Raw genomic sequence first — 23082 nt, forward strand, 5'->3', positions numbered from 1 at the left:
TTTCATTTCTCCTGTCTACTTTTTGTTTGCTGTTACAATGAGCTAAGTATGGAACACATAATTTGATGTAGTGCCTTACGCTTGAGCATTGTTGTCTACAAGGCTTGGATACAGTGTTGTGTTTGTAAATGTGGATGGAGTGCTGCAGAACTGGTTCAGTAATTGCACAATTGGCTCAATGTCTGCACCAGTGGCTGTGGCAGCTGCACAATTGGCTGCACATTTGGCCGTGCTGCTCAGCTGGGGACTCACAGTGCACTTGAGGTGCTGGCATACCAAACAGCAGTGTACCTTCTATCTCACTAGACAGTGACGACAGGTGCCAAGATTTGGAGCCTTATACCTCCAAGACAGAGAGCTGTCAGTAAACAACTTTCATGGGCTCTCAATCTAAAACTGTCCTAGGAAGGAGAAAACAGAAAAATGTAAATGAAAATAAAAAAGCATTATAAATGATTTTTAAAACTTAAAATTATTGGCCTTCTGTGATTTGAAGTACAGTAGAAGGCAAGAAAGATAGCGCAGGAGTTAAGGCACTTGCCCTGCATGTAGCTAACCCAGGTTTAACTCTTAGCTCTGCACTGAAGCCCACCAGGAGTGATCCCTGGACACAGAGCTAGGAGTAATCATTGAGTACTACCAGGAGTACTAAAAACAAAACAAAAAATTTCATGATACTTTATATAAGTATATTATTAAGCAACTTTTATAGCAGTTAATAATGATCAACTAGGGTATATTCATTTTTTAATTAATTAATTAATTAATTAATTTTGGTTTTTGGGCCACCCAGCGATGGTCAGGGGTTACTCCTGGCTGTCTGCTCAGGAATAGCTCCTGGCAGGCACGGGGGACCATATGAGACACTGGGATTCGAACCAACCACCTTTGGTCCTGGATCGGCTGCTTGCAAGGCAAACGCCGCTGTGCTATCTCTCTGGGGTTTTAATTTATTTTTTAAATTGTTTTTTTGGGAGGGTCACACACAGCAGTGCTGGGAGCAAGCATAGGACACATGCAGGCAGGCAGACTGTGGCCTACTACCAGAGCCATCTCCCCTGGCTTCAAACAGATCTTAAACATTTTTTGGCATTCAGAGAAATAAAAGAACCAATGGATCACCATTAAGATATATTTTTCAGGGGGCCGGGCAGTGGCGCTAGAGGTAAGGTGCCTGCCTTGCTTGCGCTAGCCTTGGACGGACCATGGTTCGATCCCCCGGCGTCCCATTTGGTCCCCCAAGCCAGGAGCAACTTCTGAGCGCATAGCCAGGAGTAACCCCTGAACATCAAACGGGTGTAGCCCGAAAAACCAAAAAAAAAAAAAAAAAAAGATATATTTTTCATAAATCCACCATTTTAAACTTTGTTTCCATGTCCCTCACCTCCAACTTGCTGACCAGCGATTAAAATCTGTGGGCATCTGTTAATGAATAGGGGTGTGGCCTGGAAATCATTATATCACGTGTGTGGTGATGACATCTCCTGGAACCCAGGAGAGGAGGAGGCGACCTCACCCCCAGTGCTACCACCAGTGAGAACACCTGCTTACAGTGGAAGTACCAGCAGCAGAAACCACAGCTCATGCTGCAGGCTCCTATATCTGGGGAGAAGGTGAGCAAGAAGAAGCAATTACTTTGGCCATTTCCTGTTCCAGCTGCAACCGGCGGCTGACCTTCTGCTGGTAGGTCTTCAGAACATTCTCCACGTGTTGCTCCATGAAGAATTTGAAGGCATATGGTGAGTAGCTCTTGATGCGAGACTCCCTCTTCTCTTCATCCCTGCTGTTCTTACGCACCGGTACAGGGGATGTCTGAATCTGCTTCTTATCCTTCCCCCCTTTGTCCATCTTGGTGCTTTTGTGGCTCTTGTCACTGCGTTCAGCAGTGGGCTCTGCTGCCTGGCTGCCCCGGAGGCCCTGCTCCATGCCAACACACAGATTGTCCACGTCAAACTGCTCTGACTTGCTCTGGAGCAGTAGGTGCTTGGGATAGGGTGGGGGTGGGCACCGCAGCTCAGGCCCAGGACTGCCATACTCAGCCTCCAGTGAGTAGGTACTCGCTGCGCCCAAAGGTGTGGGGTGCTCCTCCTTAGGGTCCAGGCTCTCCACCCCAGCTGCTGGCACCCAGGCAGGGTGGGAGGGACCCACGGCCGTCTGAGGCTCAGGGCGCATGACACGCACACTCTTGACTGGGTGCAGTATGTGGGCAGCTGTCACAGCCGTGATAGTATTGGGGGAGGGCAGGGAAGGCTCCGTTTTGCCAGGAACCGTGCCACGCCCAGTGGCCACCGGCTGCTGGTGGCTGTTGAAGGAGTTGGTCCTGCTGGGGACAGCGCATTCAGGTCGGAAGGCAGCATGTGGGCGCGGGGGTGCCTCAAGGCCCTGTTTCTGCAGGGAGTCACGGCGGGACAGGGTAGTGGCTGGCCACTGCTGTCCCGGAGCCCCGTTCAATTCATACAGGTCCACGTTGAGGCTATTCCTAGAGGGGGTGAGCAAGCTCTGTGGAGGGCTATCCCCAGCAAATACTGGGGCCCGGGAGCCCACCACATGGAGCTGGTGTGGCTTGTGGTGGGAGTGCTGTGGGTGTGGCACATACAGACCCGCCACAGGCCCTGTAGGCTGGAAGCCATGACTGGAGCCCAGTGGCAGGGCAGCACCCTTGGAGGAGAGGCCAGTGTAGCTCGGGTTTTCTGAGGCCTTGTTCTGGAAGGAGGGGCTGCGCTGGATCCCGAATGCCAGGGGCTCCCCTGGCACCAGCATGTGGGTCCTGTAGAGAGGGCTTGGCAGGGGGAGGGCTGGGCCTCCAGAGCTGCCCACAGGAAAGCCTGTTGCCTCCATGCTCACAGGGTAGCCTTTGGGCTGGTGTGGGTGGGTGCCAGGCAGGCTGTGGGGGCTGACTCCCGCAAAGACAAAGTCCATGTATTGCCTGGGCACCTCCTCCAGGGCAGCAGGGCCCTCATACGCCCCAACACTCAGGTGCTGGAAGGCCGGGTAAGGGTCGCCTGTCCCTTCGAAGCTTGAACGCCGAGGCACAGTGCTGGGTGTGGGGCCCTTTCCTGTGGGGACAAAAAGCAAGACAATTAGGGGCTGCCCTGTGGTGGCCTGGCTCTCTCTGATCCCTCCCCTCCATAGTGGTCAAAGCATGTACAGACCACACACCAGTCCTTTCCTTGGTTAATGACTATGTGGTGGGACTCAGCATACATCATGGCTACTGTGGCCAATGCTGGATTCTAGGGTTGAGACTCTGAGATGGATCCAGTACTCCAAGATAAACCTAGGACTCTATGACTCAAATATCTTGCCATGAATGCTAACTGGAGATTGAAGGATCCAGTATACTTCCCTCAGGAAGTAGCCTCAGGAGAGGCTATACCCTTTTCAAAGACAATAAAGCTCGTGTGCATGATTTTCTCACCATATAGATAAAACAGGCTTAATGTAAGGATGCTTACAAAATGGAGAAAAGAAAACTCATTTGTTCTGAATTTGAATTCCTCAAATTTAAATTTAATTTTGTACATTAATTTAAATTGTACTCTGAATTTCTCAAATGCCATAAAAACGTCCTGTCTGCTGCACCATCACAAAGGGGCATTCGCTGGCAGTCAGGAAAAGGGTTTGTATGTGTCCCGCCCTCTTCCAGAATCTTTGAGCTTTGAGCTTCTGCTGCACAGGGGCAGCTGGTGGTCAGAGACATGCTCCATAAAGGTCTCTCAGAGACCTTTCCAGAAAGCCCTGAATAATCGCAAGAGAAAGCAAATAAAAAGGACATTTTAACTTTACTAGAGTGCATAATGCTGAATCTTTTGATATTTCAGAAACAAAACAAGTATACAAATATCCTGGGCTGGTAAGCTTGACTTGTTTCTGATGAGGGCTAGGAGCAGGCTAAGTTCCTAGTACTAGAATTATTAGGCAGCAGGAGGACAAAGTGCCACTCACAGGACAATTTGGGGATCTGGGCCTATGGCAGCTCCTTCCTGCATAGGGCTGCTGATTCTTTTGCTTCTGGTTCTATTTTAAAAGTCCTATAGTCTGTATGTTTGTTTCTGGGTCCTGCTCCTGCCTCTGTGATTCTGGGAAGCATATTGTATATGCTCAGCCCAAAGTTCTCTCTCTGGCCTACTTTATCTTCTATAGGGGCCTCCCAGCTGTGCTTGGGGGTTGGACTTGGGAGTATGGCTGGCAACGCTATAGCTCAGCTGCTTTGATCTGGCTGCGCTACAGGCAGAGGCTGGATTTAGGATTTGGGAACTTGAACAAAAGCAGCGCTGTAGCCTGTGTGTTGTGCATTTCTTTCTCTTTCTCTCTGCTCCCGCCCCTCCCAACCCTACCTCCCCCCTTTTCTCTTTTCCAAGCCATACATGGCCCTCCCTCACCAGCTCTGGCTCACCTGGGGAAGTCTGCTTGATGACCCGCACGATCTGCTCATTCCTGGGGTCCAGGTAACTCATCTTGCTGATGTACTCCAGGGCCGCCTCAATGCTCCGGCTGCCCGTCTGCTTGAGTGCTCGGCCCGCCATCTCCTGGAAGAGAAGCAAGGCATGAGTCAATGGGCCTGACACAGCCAGAGGGGACCTCATCTCTGCCTAAATCTGCTAGTGTCTACTAGGGTCCTGGGAGATTACATGTCAGGTCAGGAGGAGCAGAGCTGACACACATTCACACTGATACCCCAGTGTCTCACACATACCACCCGAAATGCTACATGAGGGCAAGCAAGAACAGGCAGGATGGGCCCGGAGAGATAGCACAGCGGTGTTTGCCTTGCAAGCAGCTGATCCAGAACCTAAAGTGGTTGGTTCGAATCCTGGTGTCCCATATGGTCCCCTGTGCCTGCCAAGAGCTATTTCTGAGCAGACAGCCAGGAGTAACCCCTGAGCAATGCCGGGTGTGGCCCAAAAACCAAAAAAAAAAAAAAAAAAGAACAGGCAGGATCTGGAGGGTGGTTCAAGAGCACTTCAGTTCTTTTCTCTTTAGATGCATATGATTCTGGTTTGTGAATAGCAGATAGGGCAATTTCCTGTGCAAGGTGGGAAAGCTGGTTTGAACCCCATGTTGGTGCCCTTCTGGGAAGGCACTAAAGCTCCTGGTTTGTCCTGCTAACACAAGCACGAGAGCTGTGGCCCTAAGGAAGAAGGCATTCAAGCATCATTCCCCAAAAACTACTGAACAGTTCATGCACAGAGGTCTGAGCCTGGAGCTCAGTGTAGAATACAGGAGGAGAAAACAAGACAGAAAACAAGTCCAGGGAAAATGGCCACTAGGAAAAACACTCAACTGAGCCAGGTGCCTTTGCCCCAAAATCAGGGCAGCAGCTTTGGCCAGGAGGATAGACACATAGTAGCACAGATACACCCTCGTGTGCAGGGGAGGACCCCACAGAGAACTGTGTCTCCTGTGAAGGCAGCGATGGATGCTGTTCTGCAGTGGGACAATGTTGTTTAATGAGGATAAGCAGTGCTGGAGGCAATGAAACAGGAAGGACACACTGACAAGGACAGGGAAGGAAATGGTACTCTAGATCATGACTTTGAAGGCTTCTCCAGCCTCTCAGCATAGTAGCAAAGATGTGGTGAGAAGCTACTGCCAGGGGCATGTGATGGCAGGAATCAGTGGAGGAGGTGATTGGAACAAGGATGGAGGTGATGTTAAAGCCAGGCCCGGGGCCAGAGAGATAGCATGGAGGAAAGCATTTGCTTTGGTGCTCCCCCACCAAAAAAAAAAAAAAAAAAAAGAAACAAACAAGGAAATGCAAGAGATGGTTCCCAATTCCCTTGGGCTGTGCCCTTATGTGTCCAGTCTTATGACCTGCCTGAGCTGCCTAAGAGAGATCCACTCTGAGCCCGAGCTTCCTCACTGTGAATAAGACTCAAGAGACAGAATACTAGGGACATTGCAAGGAGCACCATGGAAGGGTCAGTGCTTTGCACTTACACGAGGGGTTATGGTGACTCAGAGGAATAGCAGCAGGATGTACTCATGAGGGTATTTTGCAGCTCTGATATTTCTATTCCTCAGGCACACTTGGAGGGATTCAGGGGAGAATATGTGATGCGAGGAATCAAACCAGGGTCAGCAGTATGTGAGGCTAGCACCCTACATCCTGTACTATCTCTCCATATGTAGGAAGGATGGATTTCCTATAAAGACCCCACCTCATGCATGTACTCCCTTTCCAGCAAGACTGAATTTTTTTTTTTTTTAGTTTTTGGGTCACACCCAACAGCGCTCAGGGGTTACTCCTGGCTCTATGCTCAGAAATCGCCCCTGGCAGGCACAGGGGACCATATGGGATGCCGGGATTTGAACCACCGTCCTTCTGCATGAAAGGCAAATGCCCTACCTCCATGGTATCTCTCCGGCCCCAAGACTGCAATTTTCTGATGCCAACAGAGCCATATCCCAAAATTTCACAGATGAGCTGTGGATGGTTGGACCCAGAATTGATGAGCACTGGCTATGGGGTATCCACCTCTTAGCACTGCCCACATTGTATATACACAGAGGGAAGGGAAGTCCCAGTGTAGCCTGTTCTGGAGGAAATATGGACACTACCATTCCAGGAAAGTCAGGCACTGCATCGGATTGGTGAGGATGGTGCTGTCCCCTGCCCCTGAAAAGACAATGAGCTGGGAAGAGAATAGAGATGAGACTGAAGCCCCAAGCAATAAGGTTCCCAGGGAGGAAGGCCCTTGTGATGATGAAGCTACACATATACCCAGATGGCAGAAGACACTCCAACACTCATATACTCCCCTTCTCTAACCACGCTGTGTGACTTCCTTTGGCAGTTGCCAGCCTGCATTGGGACACAGGCCCGCCAGGTACCAATGGCACCTGCTACTTCCCAAAGACAAGCAAGACTGTGACATGGGCTCAAACTATGGTTGGCAAAGAGTGCGGGATAATGACATTTATTACATTATTATTATTATTTTTTTTTTTGGTTTTTGGGTCACACCCGGCAGTGCTCAGGGGTTATTCCTGGCTCCAGGCTCAGAAATTGCTCCTGGCAGGCACAGGGGACCATATGGGGCGCCGGGATTCGAACCGATGACCTCCTGCATGAAAGGCAAACGCCTTACCTCCATGCTATCTCTCCGGCCCCCTATTACGACATTATTTATCATGATTTATTATAATGACCTTTAGACACTACCGCACACACATGACAGAACTGGAAATGTCAGCCCCAGAGCAAAGGCCAAAAAGTCTGCTAGATAGATCCACAGCAACTAAGACATGGTGCAGGGGCAAGCATAGAGGGCAAAGTCTGGCATACACAATAAGGTTTTGATTCCTTGTACCACATAGGGTCCCATGATCTCCATCAGGAGTGATCCCTGAACTGACCTGGTTGGGACCCCCAAATAAGGAAAATAAGCAATAAATCCATAGCACCCAGACTTTCAAGTGTGTGCAGAGTAAGGGGGGCAGGCGAGAAAAGTTCTTATCTTGCTACCTGTGGGACTACCCACCACAATCACAGAATAGATATGTTTAAATTGCTGTGGGATCACACTGTACCAGAGTGCTTGCACATGGACGACATAGGTCCTGCACTTGAGCTACAGCCAGGGCCAAAACAATATTAGAACTGACACACAGGGTCAGGGTAACCCATTGTCACCAGTGAGGAAATAAACTTTGTTGTTTGTTTGTTTGTTTTTGGCTTTTGAGCCACACCCAGTGTCGCTCAGGGGCTACTCCTGGCTATGGCACTCAAGATATTGCTCCTGGCTTGGGGGACCATATGGGACATTGGGAGACAGTGCGGCCCAGACCTGTACCCCTTGAACCACCTGCTCTGGCCTGGAAAAAACCATTGTTGAAGCTGTTATAGTTAGAAGAATGGAGAAAAAAAATGGTCTAGAAATTAAGCAAATAGGGCTGGAGAGATAGCACAGCAGTAGGGCATTTGCCTTGCAAGCAGTTGAACCCAGGACTGACGTTGGTTCGAATCCTGGCATCCCATATGGGTACCCTGTGCCTGCCAGGAATTATTTCTGAGCACTGAATTACCCTGAGTGCTGCTGCCCCAAAACCAAAAATTTAAATTAAACAAATAAAAAAATTTAAATTATGCCAATGATTCCCACCCCCACAAACACCCTCTCCCCTACTGAAATAGCATCTTCCTGTTAGTCCCAAAGTTAAATAGATAATTGTAAAGACAAATGGCCTAGAAAACACCTCACTGTGGAAATAACGACCATCCATTCCTGGGCATGCCTCAGTACGGAAAATACCATGCCTTGCCAGGTGAGTGTCACTCTTACTGTACTCCCAGTCCAATGAGGCTGCACAGACCAAAGACAGGACTGGTGACCATAGATGCCTCCCACAGCATGTATGAGGTGAGCACTAACCCTGAAAAATAGCAATACTAGGGAACTCTGGTGAATACTCTGTGAACACCAAAATCAGCCTGGGTGCCAGGCCTGGAACATCACACTAAATAGCAATAAATAGGGAAGGGCAGGAGGGGCCCTCAGTGACAGTGGAATTTGCTTTGTGGTGTGTTACAGTCATTGGATTCAATCCCTGAGACCAGCCAAAAAAATTAAAAATAAAATAAAATAAAGAGGGCTGGAGTATAGTACAGAGGAAAAGCTCTTGTCTTGCATGCAAACAACCTGGTATGATCCCGGGCACTCCCATATGGGCCCTTCCTGAGTACCTTGATTCTTGATTCAGAGCCAGGAATAAATCCTGAGCACCACGGGGTGTGGCCTGAAAGCCAAGAACAAACAAACAAAAAACAAAAAGGAAAGGAAGAAAAAAGAAAACTTCCTTAAGTTTTTCCTTAAGAGTTTGTACCACCACCTCCCCGCATTTAATAGTTTTACTTCTTAAAAATTTATTCTCAAGGCCAGAGAGATAGTAAAACAGGGAAGGCACTTGTCTTGTATGTGGCCAACCTGGGTTCGATCCCTGGCACCCCATAAGGCTCTCCAAGCCCCACCAGAAGCAATCCCTAAAGAGAGAGGCAGAAGTAAGCCATGAGAACTGCTGATGCACCCCGAATAAAAAAAAAAAACAAGCTAAAACATTAGTTTCTACAATTTGCAAAAATGAGGCAAGATAAGCAAATACACATAAGTACATAAGAAATGGAGAATTATCCTACAAAATTGTCACAAAATTTCTCAAACTTCTACTTCCCAAAGAAAACGCAGGCTATCCTCCTTGGAGAAAGAGCCAGGCCGCAGGAACTCAGGTGCCAGAAGAGGCAAGAAACCTGCTCTCTTCACGAAACAGGAGGCATAGCATTGGTCCCAAAGAAGACGAGAAATTTCTGGTGGAAAGTTCTGAAAACACCAAGTGGGTCGAACATCACAGGAAGGTCAGGAGCCCTTTTAGTTTTCCAGCATAAAAGCAAAACCTAATTCTAAAAGAGATGAGCCTTTTCCCAAGAAATAAACTGCAGGATGTTGGGAAGAGGGTGGGGCTCAGCTCGCAGAATGCAGAGAAAGAAATTTGAGCTTTCTGGGACAGAAAACACAGAGCAGACTCAGACCCTAGCATGCTAGAGATGGCTTGTAGTCAGAGTGATGGGCTGGAGGGGCCCAGAGCCAGCATTTCGGTCGGGTTTATGCTAATCTCAGGGCAGCTTTCTTCTGGCTGGTTCACAAATGGGTACAGAAATCAGGATTCAGATCTGGAGAGAAGTAGCAGCATCGGTAGGGTGTTTTGCCTATCATGTTTGTTTACGCGCGGCAGACCCAGGACAGACCTAGGTTTGATTTCAGGCACCCCATATGGTCTGCCGAGCCTGGCGGGCACGATTTCTAGGCACAGAGCCAGGAATAACCTCTGAGCTCCTCCGGGCATGACCCCAAAACAAAAAAAGGGGGGGGGGTCCGAGCTGAGCGGACACAGGGGCCCTGTCCTGTAGAGGAAGCAGGGCATCCTGCCCAGCTCTCCAGCCTCGGGGACTGGGTGACGCCGACGACAGTTTGGAACCCCAAGCTTTGAGGCGCAGATCCCGGGACATGTGCTATCACTCCAGCCCACTGGCCTGGCCAGCCTCGTGAGGTGAGTGGGTGCAGCGCAGGCACATGGGGTGCTAGCTCCGGGCACTGCACTGAGCTAAAAGTCCCCCAGTGGCGAAACCGTGGGGAGACCGGGGTACCACAAACTGATAAATTTTGACAAGAAAGGGAGTCGGAAAATGGCCAAGGCGGCCTCTCGCACAGACCAAGCATGCGGAGCGTGGGAGCTGGCTCGAGGGTCCTGATGGTGGACCCCAACTTCTGGGTCGGCTAGAAGGTAGGCTGTGGCAACTTCGGGGAACTCTGGCTGGGGAAAATCTCTACATAAATGAATATGCAGCAATCAAACTGGAGCCCATCAAGTCCCGGGTGCCACAGCTGCACCTGGAGTACCACTTCCACAAGCAGTTCAGCACTGCAGAGGGCGTCCCCAGGTATACTACTTTGGGTCGTACGGGAAGTACAAGGCTATGTGCTGGAGCTGCTGGAGCCCAGCCTGCCCAGACCTGTGTGAATGTACCTTCACTCAAGACAGTACTCTTGATCGCTATTCAGCTCATCACCCGCGTAGAGTATGTGCACTCCAAGAGCCTCACATACCGTGATGTGAAGTCAAGAACTCCTGGTGGAAAGGCCAGGCAGTAAGTGACAGCACGCGATGCACATCATCGACCAGAAGATTGGAGACACCAGATGGGCCATGACAATCGAGGTGCTGTGCGAGAGCTTCCCTGAGGAGATGGCCATGTACCTGAGCTACATGTGATGCCTGGACTTCTTTTTTTTGTTTTGTTTTTTTTGGGTCATACCCGGGCAGTGCTCAGGGGATTATTCCTGGCTATCTGGCCTCAGAAATAGCTCCTGGCAGGCACGGGAGACCATATGGGACACCGGGATTCGAACCAACCACCTTGTGGTGCTGGATCGGCTGCTTGCAAGGCAAACGCCGCTCTGTGCGTATCTCTCCGGGCCCTGACTTCTTGTGAATCCAGACCTATCTACCACCTGCACAAGCGTCATCAGAAGAGCCTCTTTGACGTGACATGCTTTGTATTTGACTACGAATACGACTGGGCCTAGAGAGCCGCTACCCATGGCCCATCAAGCTCAACCCTCAGCAAGCAGCTCATGGCAGGGGCCAGCCACAGGAAAAGCCTCTGCTACTGCAAGAACCAGGAGCTGAACTCCACTTAGCAGGGATTCATAACGACGACCCCCTCTGCCAGCCAGCTCCAATGGGCCCCCATCACTGCGCTTGCTGAGATGGAGGTGGTGGAGGACACCAAGTGCTGCTGCCTGGTGCCCACAGCGCTGTGTGCACCTGACAAAGGGCCTTGACCCCATCTGCCTGCTGGCCACCCAGGTGCTGCCTTTGCGTGCTCCTCGAGAGCTGAGATGCCAGTGGGGTGGAGCATGGGTGTGTGCCGTGGCATGTCCAAGGTGGCCCCCAATCAAAATCCTGCACCAAAGTCAGGTAGGCTGGGTGCGGCCCTGTTGCTCCAGACCAGGGTGGTCCTAGGGGCCCAGCACCAGCCCGCTTTGCCCAGCTGGGAGACAAGCACCTTAAAGCCCAAAATAAAGAAAATGAAACCAAAAGAAGGTAAAAATAAAAGAAATCAGGATCCAGCTCAGAGCTCATCTGCACACTCAATCCCCAGCTTGTACTGCCTCTCAAGGGACAGCTATGAGAGACTGAAGATAAGAAGGAAAGTCACTGGTCATTCTGTCTTCTGGGACCCAGAGGGGCATTCCCCAGATTAAGAAGCAGAATTGAGAAGGGAATAAATATGGAGTTTTAACACATTCTTTAAAAAAAAAAACAACTTTATTGGTTTCTGGGCCACACCCAGAAGCCTCAGGTGTTACTCCTAGCTCTGCACTCAGAAACTGCCCTGACAGGCTGGGGCACCATATCAGATGCCGGGAATCGAACCAAATCCCTCCCCATTCGGCCACATGCAAGGCAAACATCCCACCACTGCATTATCTCTCCAGCTCCTTAACAAATTCTTACTGGAAATCCTTCCATCACAAGAAAGTTCTCATAAAGAAAAGGATTTTGTGTCTGCCATAGCTCATGAAATCCCAGGAAGAAAAAGTAAAGAAAGAAATTTAACAGGCTGCTTAGGAGGTGAAATCTGTGAGAGAAAAATGACCCTGGTCTCCACCACCCATTGCACATGTCCACAAAGGTGGGCTCTGGTTTCTAACATCCACTGCCCATACCAATCATAAGGGTGATTTAACGGCACTTTCAACTTCATACCATGAGTCTGCCTTCTAGAGCTGCAAGCTAGAATCCCCTGTGAGCCCGAGGGAGCTAATAAGCCCCTGAGCATCCTGTGGCTGTGGTCCAAAGAAAGAAACCACAAAGAAAAAGATGTGACAAGTAATGTGTTGGGAATAAGTTCAGTGATGAGGAACGTATTTATGAGGACAGATGAGGTCCAGCAACAGATGTGTCCCTACGGGCCAAAGATGAACTGGAGTCATTGACGCTGAAGTGCCAATATCTTTCATGTAATTCTGGAAGAAAAGATTGCCTCCCCCCTGGATCCTCAAATACTGCTGAAACATGGGGAGATGTGTTGTTTTCCACCTTCAGACAAAAATTGCCTGTGATTCCAGTCTGTGTCTGGATGACCCATTTTGCCCAAAGCAACCCACAAAATTTCTTCCATCCTGAGTAAATAAATATGCAGCTCTCCTGAGTGTTCTGTGCTCACAATCCACAGCATTGCTCACATCTCACTCTGCTGCTGACTATCTTCAGATAGGTAAGCACCAAAATAAGGGGTATCTGAGTATGAATTACAAAGGTCTTACCTTTTCTGTTGAAAATTGTGAAAAAGAAAACTGATAGATCTGTTATTTATTCACATCCAAAGGCTTACAATCACTGTAATAGTTTTCATTCTCCAACAATATGTTAAAATCTAATCATTTTATTTAAAAACATGAACGTGGCTAGCAGATTTTTTAAAAATTCCATTTTGAGAATTTGAGAGCAAGTACTTTCTCCCCATGCCCCTGTCCCAGGGCCCACCACACAGTACTTGGCTGCTTTTTCAGGCCTCTCAATTCTTGTGCATTCCCTTGAACACACTACATAGCATGTAGGGTGCTTACCTTACATGCAACAGCCAGGTTCAATTCCTGGCATCCTATATGGTACTCAGAGTCCCACCAGGAGTAATTCCTGAGTACAAAGCCTCTGAGCATCACCAACTCTAGCTGAAAAGGAAAAAAAAAATAATTCCATTTTGCAGATGGTATAATCTTGGGAGATACACTTTGACATAGTGATGCAAATTCTTGTATCAAAATGAAAGTGTGTTCATTTCATTAAATATATTTAATTTTAGGGGCCGGCGAGGTGGCGCTAGAGGTAAGGTGTCTGCCTTGCAAGCGTGGTTCCATCCCCTGGCATCCCATATGGTCCCCCCAAGCCATTTCTGAGCGCTTAGCCAGGAGTAACTCCTGAGCATCAAATGGGTGTGGTCCAAAAAAAACCAAATATATATATATATATATATTTAATTTTAAATAAAATGTTGCATTGGAATTTCTGTTTTGCTCAACAGGGCAAAAAGATTTGGTATATACTAAGGCCAGCAGTCAAACATGCCTCTATGTCTCCATTTTTTCCTTGAGAGAATAAAGTCATCCAAGAAATGTCTGAGTACACTAAGGACTCAGCCCAAAATCTGAAACCCTTCAAAGAACCCACAAGTACCGAAAGGCCCTTTGCTGGAGAATATGCCTAGGTCAGGTGCAATCAAGCAGCCTCAGATGGGCCCAACCAGGCTAGACATCTATGGCCACTGGAGGCAGAAAAGTAAAAAAAAAAAGGTCTCAATAGAGACTGATTGGCAAGAGTCAGAAAGTAGATATGGATCAGTTAGTTTAGATAGGGTTTTCTCAAACTGATGTAATTTGTATTTAAGAGGAAGATTTAAAAAGGAAAAGCCTCATTCTGCAGTTACAGAAAGAATCAAGAACACACAGTTCTATCTCCATGTCTCCACTTAATTGACACCTCCAATCTCTTCCATCTGGAAAATGATGATTATTAATTAGGAATAAGCTGAGGTCCTAAGACTGTTTAATATGGTTGGTGCACATCTTGATACTGTGTTCTTCGACAGGGATGACGCTGACTGCAGGAGTCTCATGGACAATATGTTTGTAGGAGAACCCACCACATAGACATGGTTTCATCCACTGTCTCAAGCTTGTCAGCGCTCTAGTCAAAGCTCTGCTTTACTGTTCTGACATGCTGCTCCTATCTGCTAACTGAATTGGGTCTATTAAAGGTGACAAACCAGAGAAGGCCAGGATAAAGGCAGGAGAGAGGAAACTATGAGAGCAGCAATTCCTAAAGTGAGATGTCACTTGCTCCTGGGGCCAGTGAATAACACATGTTCTCACAGGCCCTCTGCTCCCCACACAAGTGCCCTCATGACATTCACACATATGCTCACAGACCCTTTATTTCCCTACGTCCACACTCGATTCCCGTCATTTTCTGTGCCCGGGCACCCACAGGTGGCTATTAGGAAGGTCCTCATGTCCCCCTGGCACTCTGTTGCTGGTTCCTATGTTGAGACTGGGGTGAGTTCCAAATTATGGGTAGAATAAGTGGACAATGAGGCAGAATAGAGCCAGAAACTATATACATGGTCCTGAATTCTCAAAACAGCTCTAAAATACAGGTATCCCTATGCAGATGTTATAATAAATGAGGGGCTGGATTAATAGCAGAGCAGGTAGGGCATTTGCCTTGCGAGTAGCCAATGTTTGGTTCCCAGCATCCCATATGGTCCCCCTAGCCTGCCAGAACAAAGAGGATACAGTTACTGCTGCCAGATGTGGCCCAAAAGCCAACAACAAAAAAATAAAATAAAAAAATAAGTGAAGTCATGAAATTTGCTTATACATGGACGAATATGGTGGTGGTATTATGCTGAGTTAAATGAGTCAAAGGGAATAAAACATAAAATGATTGCATTCATTTGTGGGATATTCTTTAAAAAAAAAATGGTAGTATGGTGGGGCTGGAGTTGTACAAGAGGTAAAGCATTTTTGCCTTGCAGGTGGCTAACCTAGGACAGACCAAGGTTTGATTCCCCATTGTCCCATATGGTCCACCAAGCCAGGAGCAATTTCTGAATGCATAGCCAGAGTAACCCCTGAGCGTCACTGGGTGTGACCAAAAAGCCCTCCCCCCAAGAAAGGTAGTATGGTAATTATACTCAAAGACAAAAGAGATTAGGGCTAGGAGAAACAATCTATGGAAGGAAACCTGGCACAATAGGAGGTGGGGGTGCAGTTAGGGTAGAGAAACAACCACTGTGACAATGAGAGCTGGAAATAATCTCTCTAGACAACAACTGGATGCTGAAAGGAAATAAAGTAATTTGCAAAATACTGCTACAACAACAATATTGCAAACCACAGTAACTAAAAGGAAGTAAGAGTGTGTGTGTATGTGACAGAAAGAGAGAGGGAGGGAGGGAGGGAGGGAGGGAGGGGGAGAGAGAGAGAGAGAGAGAGAGAGAGAGAGAGAGAGAGAGAGAGAGAGAGAGAGAGAGAGAGAGAGAGAGAGAGAGAGAGAGAGAGAGAAATGTTTGCCATAGAAGCCTTATAGGGTGGGAGGCAAGAGGGAAACTAGGGACACCAATGGTGGGAAATGTACATTGGTGAATAAATGGGTGTTGGAACACTGTGTAACTGAAACTCAATCATAAAAAATTCTGTAACTATATCTGTTATTCGATCAAAAAATAAGATAAAAAATACAGATATTCATTTATATCTAAAACGAAATGATGTGCTGAATGAGGAGTCATTTCCTAGGTTCACAGAATCAGTGATAAAGTCAGAATTTAGGGGCTGGTGCGGTGGCGCTAGAGTAAGGTGTCTGCCTTGCTAGCGCTAGCCTAGGACGAACTGCGGTTGGATCCCCCGTCCCATATGGTCCCCCAAGCCAGGAGTGACTTCTGAGCACATAGCCAGGAATAACCCCTGAGCGTTACCGGGTATGGCCCTCCCCCCCAAAAAAAAAAGGTCAGAATTTAAAGCCCAAATAGTCCAAAGTCATCCACATCATTAGCTATCATATAATTTTTTTTTTTTTTTTTTTTTTGGTTTTTGGGCCACACCCGGCATTGCTCAGGGGTTACTCCTGGCTGTCTGCTCAGAAATAGCTCCTGGCAGGCACGGGGGACCATATGGGACACCGGGATTCGAACCAACCACCCTTGGTCCTGGATCGGCTGCTTGCAAGGCAAACGCTGCTGTGCTATCTCTCCGGGCCCAGCTATCATACAATTTTAATAATAATAACAACAAAATTCATGAGATTCAAAATGTTAATAACATGAACTCAGATATGGTACACATCTTGACTGAACCCAGTTTAATCCCAAGGGCACCATGAGGCACCATACTTGTACATTATACAGACACCATATCCTCAGGCCATATAACTGAATCACGGGCCTATTGGTCATGAATCACTGGCAGAGTCTTTTGAATGTCTTGAGCATCACTTGGGAGTTCTCCAAAATTTTTAAAATAAAATACTGAACAACAACAACAACAACAACAACAACAAAATTTCACCACTATCAATTGCTGGCAACCTGAGACAGAATAACCACAGTATAACTAACACAGGAGACACTCTGACATCTAATGAAGTTAGAGATACTCAGATTCCATGACCTTAACATTCACACTTATGAGCCTGCCAGGAGTAATTTCTGAGCACAGATCCAGGAATAAGCCCTGAGCACCACAGGATGTGGCCCAAAAACAAAAACAAATCAAATAAAAGTAGTTTATGTTTTTGGGTTCATTCACATGTAAATACCTTGCAGGACATTCACAAATAACACAAGACACTTTTTTTCTACATGGGCGAATCAAACTATTCCAAAATCTTGTGTGTTTTATGATAAATTAGTTTGAAAAAGACAATGAAAATGTTTGTAACTCCAAGAGTATTTATCAGCTCTATGTATTCATTACTGTACTCCTGTGAATCCAACATAGGACCTGGCACAAGGTAGGTACTTTATATCTGAGTATATTCTCTGAACAGGAATACTATGATATATTTTGAATAGATTCTCCCTGAGTAGGTAGTCTATAACATGCTGCATATTCTTTCCAAGCAAGTGGTCCATAATATGTGCTGGAGAAACTGATGTGAGAATGAGCTTTCTCTCTTCCTTGCCCTCCCATTTCCATATAAAGGTAACTGACTTCACTTTTCTCCTCCCAAACTTCTTCCCAGGGTTGGTAAATGACTGGGAATTGGGGCAAGGTGGGGATTTGTTTTCCCTTTCCTGCCTGTGGCTACAGTCTCTGGAGATCTTCAGAGGTAGGAGCTGAAGTGACCTCAGGAGTGGCACAATGCATAATGCATAGGTGTGGAACAAATGGGATGTGACTAGTCCAATCCCTTCCAGCACTTGCTGGGGGAACCCAGAGGGCCAAAAGGAAGGCAGCAAAGTCGTCCCCCCCTCTCAAGGACACACATTACTCACAACACTGTAGGGACAGCCAAGTGACCTGTGGGACCACCCAGGAGAACTGTTTCTCTCGGGGCACTACTTCATCACAATTACCAGTCTCTAGGCAGTTCCTTTCTATAAAATCATTTTAAAAGTGCTTTGTCTCACACGTAACCCCTTCCTCCAATACTCTACTACAAACATAAGGCACTGCACTGTCTCCTGTGAGATGGTAAGTGAGCCAAAGGGTTTCTTGATACCCATGGTAAAAAGTCCTTCGAAAAATGAGCCAACCTCTCGTCACTCACACTCCACAGAGGCAACTTCCTACCAAGAGAAAAGTTGACAATTACTGATTTGTTTTCTGTTTAAGTACAGTTCCCTGAAGAGGCAGGAAATCGGACAGTGGACAGGATTATAGATAACTCGCAGTCACACACTTGGTTTCAAACACAAAATGATTCAAAGTGCTAAATTGCTCCAAAGAAAAAGCAAGTCCCCTAAAGGAATATGTGGCACTAGAGAGAAAGTAGGACACTTGCCTTGCATATGACCAACCCAGGTTTGATCCCTGGCATCTAATATGAGCCTTGTTAGGAGTGATCCCTCAGCACATAACCAAGTAAGCCCTCTACACTGCCAGGTGTGGCCCAAAAAATACGAAAGAGAAATATGGCAGAATCAGAAACAAATTCATCTTTACTTGTAAGCACTTCTTTCCTAAATTTGTTTTTTGGATGGAGGGGAGAGGTAGGAGCAACACTGAGAGATTGGACCACACCTAACTATACTCGGGAATCACTCCCGATAGGAGACCATACATATAGGTGCGGGGATCGAATTCAGGTGTACTCTGTGCAAGGTGAGTGTCTTGCCTCTATACTATTTCCCTAGCTCTCATCTCCTAAGGAATTTAGACATCTAGGCAAAGCCAAAGCAGTGTTTTTCCCTTGCAGGGCAGTGGGCATGATAAAGTCTCACACCCAAGGCCATCCCTGGCCATCTCTGCACACAGGAAAAATAAAAGCATTTTATATGAAGTTGTACTTTGCTTCACCCATGACTCACAATTTCACAGAAGTACTTCTCTCTATACAAGCGATGCAATTCTTTGCATAGTTAGTTCAAATTCTCCCCACAAGTGGTCAACTCTGAGCCATTCAAGATTCCTGAACCAGTCAAGAATCAATTTCAAGCTCTGTAGTTTGAAAAACACAAACTACCAAAAATATTTGACAGTTGTCAGCAAATAACACTTTCTTCATACTTATATGAAGCCTTTGAAAATTCTGCTCCTTTGCTTCGGTGCTGTCTCCTCTACATTTACAGCTACCACATACACACAGGAAGTTTTTATCTGATCTAGTTTCATTCTTTTGTATCAATTTCTTATATACAAGGACACCAGCTAAGGGTAAAGATCTGTAATGTGAAGGTAAAAAGTCTCTAAAATATTCCTCAATACTTTGTAAAATATGAAGAATTCTATGAGAAATCAATCATAGTACAACTACAATTTGTGAAGAAATAAAGGCAAACCTCTTCCTGATTTGGAAAGACTTACAGTCTCTGTACTATTTACTATGTGTGTGGGGTATTTGCAAAATCTTTAATGACACTGGAAAAACCGATGAAGCGAAGCCAGGAGCCAGGATGCAGAGAAGTAAGTACTATGTGAGAAAGTGAGGCTTTAGCAGGATCCAATGAGTGCTGGTGAAGAAAAAGGCCCAGCAGACCTCCACTTTGAGATTGAGTGGGTCAGCCAGAGAGAAGATTGGTAGGAAATGGGAACTTTTCTGGTATCTGTCACAACAATGCTCAAGTGGGATGTTTCATAGCAATGCTCTCGGAAACTGGAATCCTCTTTCCCACTGATTTTCTTCTCCTTCCATAGCAAAGGTGGTAGAACACTAGGTTTTGTGCTCCTGACCTCAGAGAAGTGGTGGACTATCTGGAAAGGAAGTAGTTCTGGAGCTCCTCTGGCAGTGCTTAAATAGGAGTGCAAAAGACCAGATAATAGAAGACAGTGCTCAATCTGGGCTCAGTCACAGTGTTGACCTGGAGATTAGATTCCAGGAGACCAGACATAGTCCTGTCAGTACTGAACCAAAATTGGGTCAAGACCAGGAGAGATGTACAATGGTTGGGTGTTTGCCCTGACCACTACTGACCTGAGTTTAATTCCCCAGCACCACATATAGTCCCAAGATCCCCCAGGAGTAATCCCCAAATGCCTCCTCAAAAATTAGCTCAGGAGGCACAGAGGTGGATCCAAATCCCTTGAACATGCTTCTGTAACAGAAAAGTGCTGGTAATTTCAAGGGAAACAACGAAAAGAACATAACAAAACCTTAAAACATATTCTATTTGGGGGACCGGAGAGATAGCACAGCGGTAGGGTGTTTGCCTTGCATGCGGCCAACCTAGGATGAACCTGGGTTTGAATCCCAGCATCTCATATGGTCCCCTGAGCCAGGAGCAATTTCTGACCACAGAGCCAGGAGTAACCCCTAAGTGCTGCTGGTGTGACCCAAAACCCAAACTCCCCCCCCAAAAAAATAAATAATTTTTTAAAAATAAAATGGTAAAACACTGGAACTGAAAAGTGGGTAGGAAGACACCTGCTTTGCAGGCGGCCAACACAAATTGAATTCCTAGTACCACATAGAGTCTCTTGCACCATATTGGGAATGATTCCTCACTCCTGCTCCAAAAGCAAGCAAGAATTAAAAAGAACTTTCTACTTGCTGCTCTGCAACCCCAGGTGAGGCTTGCCTCTGGCTGACATAGTTGGGCCTATTTCAGAATGGAAAGCGGAGTCCCTCTCAGAAGCCTCTATACCTGACCTGCACCATATTAAGGGTCTACACTATAGCTTCTGAAGAAGCCCACTAAACTTAGTGAGCTAAAACATTAATTATCAGGGCAGGAGCCAGAGTGCAGCAGTAGAGTGTTTTCCTTGTACACAGCTGGACCCAGAGTCCATATGGTCCCCTGAGGGGCACAGTGTGTGGCCCAACCCTCCCCCAAAAAACATTAATTATCATCCAAGACAAACAGTAGCAGAAGCTCTCAATAAATCATCAGACATCTTTAGTAACACCATAATGAGGATGCATTATTTTTATCCTTTTTTTGGTTTTTGGTCACACCCGGCGGCGCTCAGGGGTTACTCCTGGCTCTACGCTCAGAAATCGCTCCTGGTTGGTTCGGGGGACCATATGGGATGTCAGGATTTGAACCACTGTCCTTCTGCATGCAAGGCAAACACCTTAACTCCATACTATCTCTCCGTCCCCTCTTCAGTATTCTTTTTTTTTTTTTTTGGTTTTTGGGCCACACCTGGCGTTGCTCAGGGGTTACACCTGGCTGTCTGCTCAGAAATAGCTCCTGGCAGGCACGGGGGACCATATGGGACACCGGGATTCGAACCAACCACCTTTGGTCCTGGATCGGCTGCTTGCAAGGCAAACACCGTTGTGCTATCTCTCCGGGCCCCCTCTTCAGTATTCTTAATTGTGACACAAAGTGCATGATAACAGAAAGTAATAGCTAGTGATTGTAGTGGAAAACTTGGTTGGAAAACTATTATTAGTTTATTTTTCTATTTTCTATTAACATGGGATATAAAGAATTGGAAAGATAGTACAATTGCCTTGCATTGGCTGTCCTGGGTTCTTGGCATTTGATATGGACTCCTGAGCACCACCAGGAGTAATTCCTGAATACAGAGCCAGGAGTAACCCATGTTCCTATGATCCCAAAATAAAACCTGACAAAGAACTAGAGAGATAGAAGAGGGGTAAAGCACTTGCTTTGTAAAGTGTTTTTGGGTGCTCAGGGGTTGTTCCTGGCTCTGTGCTCAGAAATTGCTCCTGGCAGGCATGAGGGATCATATGGGATACCAGGATTCAAACCACTGTCCTGGATTGGCTCCATGTAAGGCATATATGCCTTACCTCTGTGCTCTCTCCAGCCCCTATCAGTCACTTTTTTTTTTTTTTTTTTGTGGTTTTTGGGTCACACCCGGCAGTGCTCGGGGGTTACTCCTGGCTTCATGCTCAGAAATTGCTCCTGGCAGGCACGGGGGACCATATGGGACGCCGGGATTTGAACGGATGACCTTCTGCATGAAAGGCAAACGCCTTACCTCCATGCTATCTCTCCGGCCCCTATCAGTCACTTTTATACCAAAATGTTATCTGGGCTTAAAGAACTAGTCCTTATTTTCTTTTGTATTTTCCTGTATCTTCCAAATACGGACAATGCACATATACTATGTAAATAACCAGAAGGAAGGTTGTAGAGGAATGAGCAGTGTAGGATTGAGGCACATGTCTCATTCAAGTAACCTGAAATGCTTAAGAAGGCATGCATAAGGCCAGGCCAAATCTAAATTAAAAAAAGACAGAAAAGGAGCAAAGTAGAGAGACAGAACAAGTGTTAAGGCACTTGCCTTGCAACGCAGCCAACCCAGGTTCAATCATCAGCACCGCATATGGTCCCCAGCCTCAACGGGAGTGACCCCTAACCACAGAGCCAGATCTAATTCTAACCAATGCTGGATGTGGGCCCAAAACAAACAAAAATAAATAAAAAGGGTGTGTGTAAGGAACCGCTACACCCAATTGCCATTGTAATGCAATTTCCTCTTACATTACCGACATTCCTAAACCTCAGCATTTCTGGTTACTTCTCTTATTCATATATCAGAGCAAGAGGAAGAAGAAAAGAAGTCCCTTTCTCTTTCCCATTCATAAAATACCTGTATGACAGTGCAAGAACTTTGGCAGGATATTGTTATGAAGATGGAGGGAAAGGAACAGGATTTTGTTGTTTTCCTTTTGGACCACACAAATGGTACTCAGGGGTAATTCTTGGCTTTGTGCTTAGGAATCACTCCTAAAGGTGCTTAGAGTACCATATGGGTGCTGGAGATTGAACCCAGGTTGGCTACATGCAAGAAGTATCCTACCTGCTGTACTACTAATGCTCCTGCCACAGGAAACAGTTTTGCACTGACATTCTCTAGGTCACTCTATGAAGATGCCTGCTTATTATGCCTATTGTTCAAGCTAAGCTAAAAACATCAAGATAAAATTGTGTTTCAGGAGCCAGAGAGATAACACAGTGGTAGGGCATTTGCTTTGCATGCAGCAGATCTAGGACAGATGGTGGTTCAAATCTCGGTATCCCGATTGTCCCCTGTGCCAGCCAGGAGCAATTTCTGAGCGCAGAGCGAGGAGTAACCCCTGAGAGCTGCCAGGGGTGGCCCAAAACCAAAAAAACAAAACAAAACAACTGTATTTCCATCTCTTCAGATATCTGCAGATTTAGGGAAAGGCCCATGCCTGGACCAAAAGTAAAGCTGCTTCTGTGAAAGCGTGAAAATTCTTGTTTTACCTCTCACCACATCAGCAATATTGACTGCACATGTCTGGAGAAGCTGGGAGGGAAACAAATGTCCCTCAGGAGGAACCCTAAGCAACAGGGAAATAAGATCAGAAGGCATAAAGTGTCCTGTGAGTTGGAATATTAGCAAACACAGAACTAACTCA

General features: G+C 46.7%; 1 protein-coding gene across 1 annotated transcript in view; it reads right to left on the minus strand.

Moving 5' to 3' along the window:
• The window catches only part of LATS2 (large tumor suppressor kinase 2), a 39515-nt gene that overhangs the window by 11814 nt on the left and 4619 nt on the right, over positions 1 to 23082 (minus strand). Inside the window, exons 2-3 of the mRNA XM_049778219.1 lie at positions 4397 to 4529; positions 1636 to 3056 (exon numbers count right to left, since the gene is read on the minus strand). Coding sequence (XP_049634176.1) covers positions 1636 to 3056; positions 4397 to 4529 — 1554 coding nt within the window. The remainder of the gene's footprint in view (positions 1 to 1635; positions 3057 to 4396; positions 4530 to 23082) is intronic.

Source organism: Suncus etruscus, chromosome 8, assembly GCF_024139225.1.
Source record: "Suncus etruscus isolate mSunEtr1 chromosome 8, mSunEtr1.pri.cur, whole genome shotgun sequence".
Lineage (NCBI taxonomy): Eukaryota > Metazoa > Chordata > Mammalia > Eulipotyphla > Soricidae > Suncus > Suncus etruscus.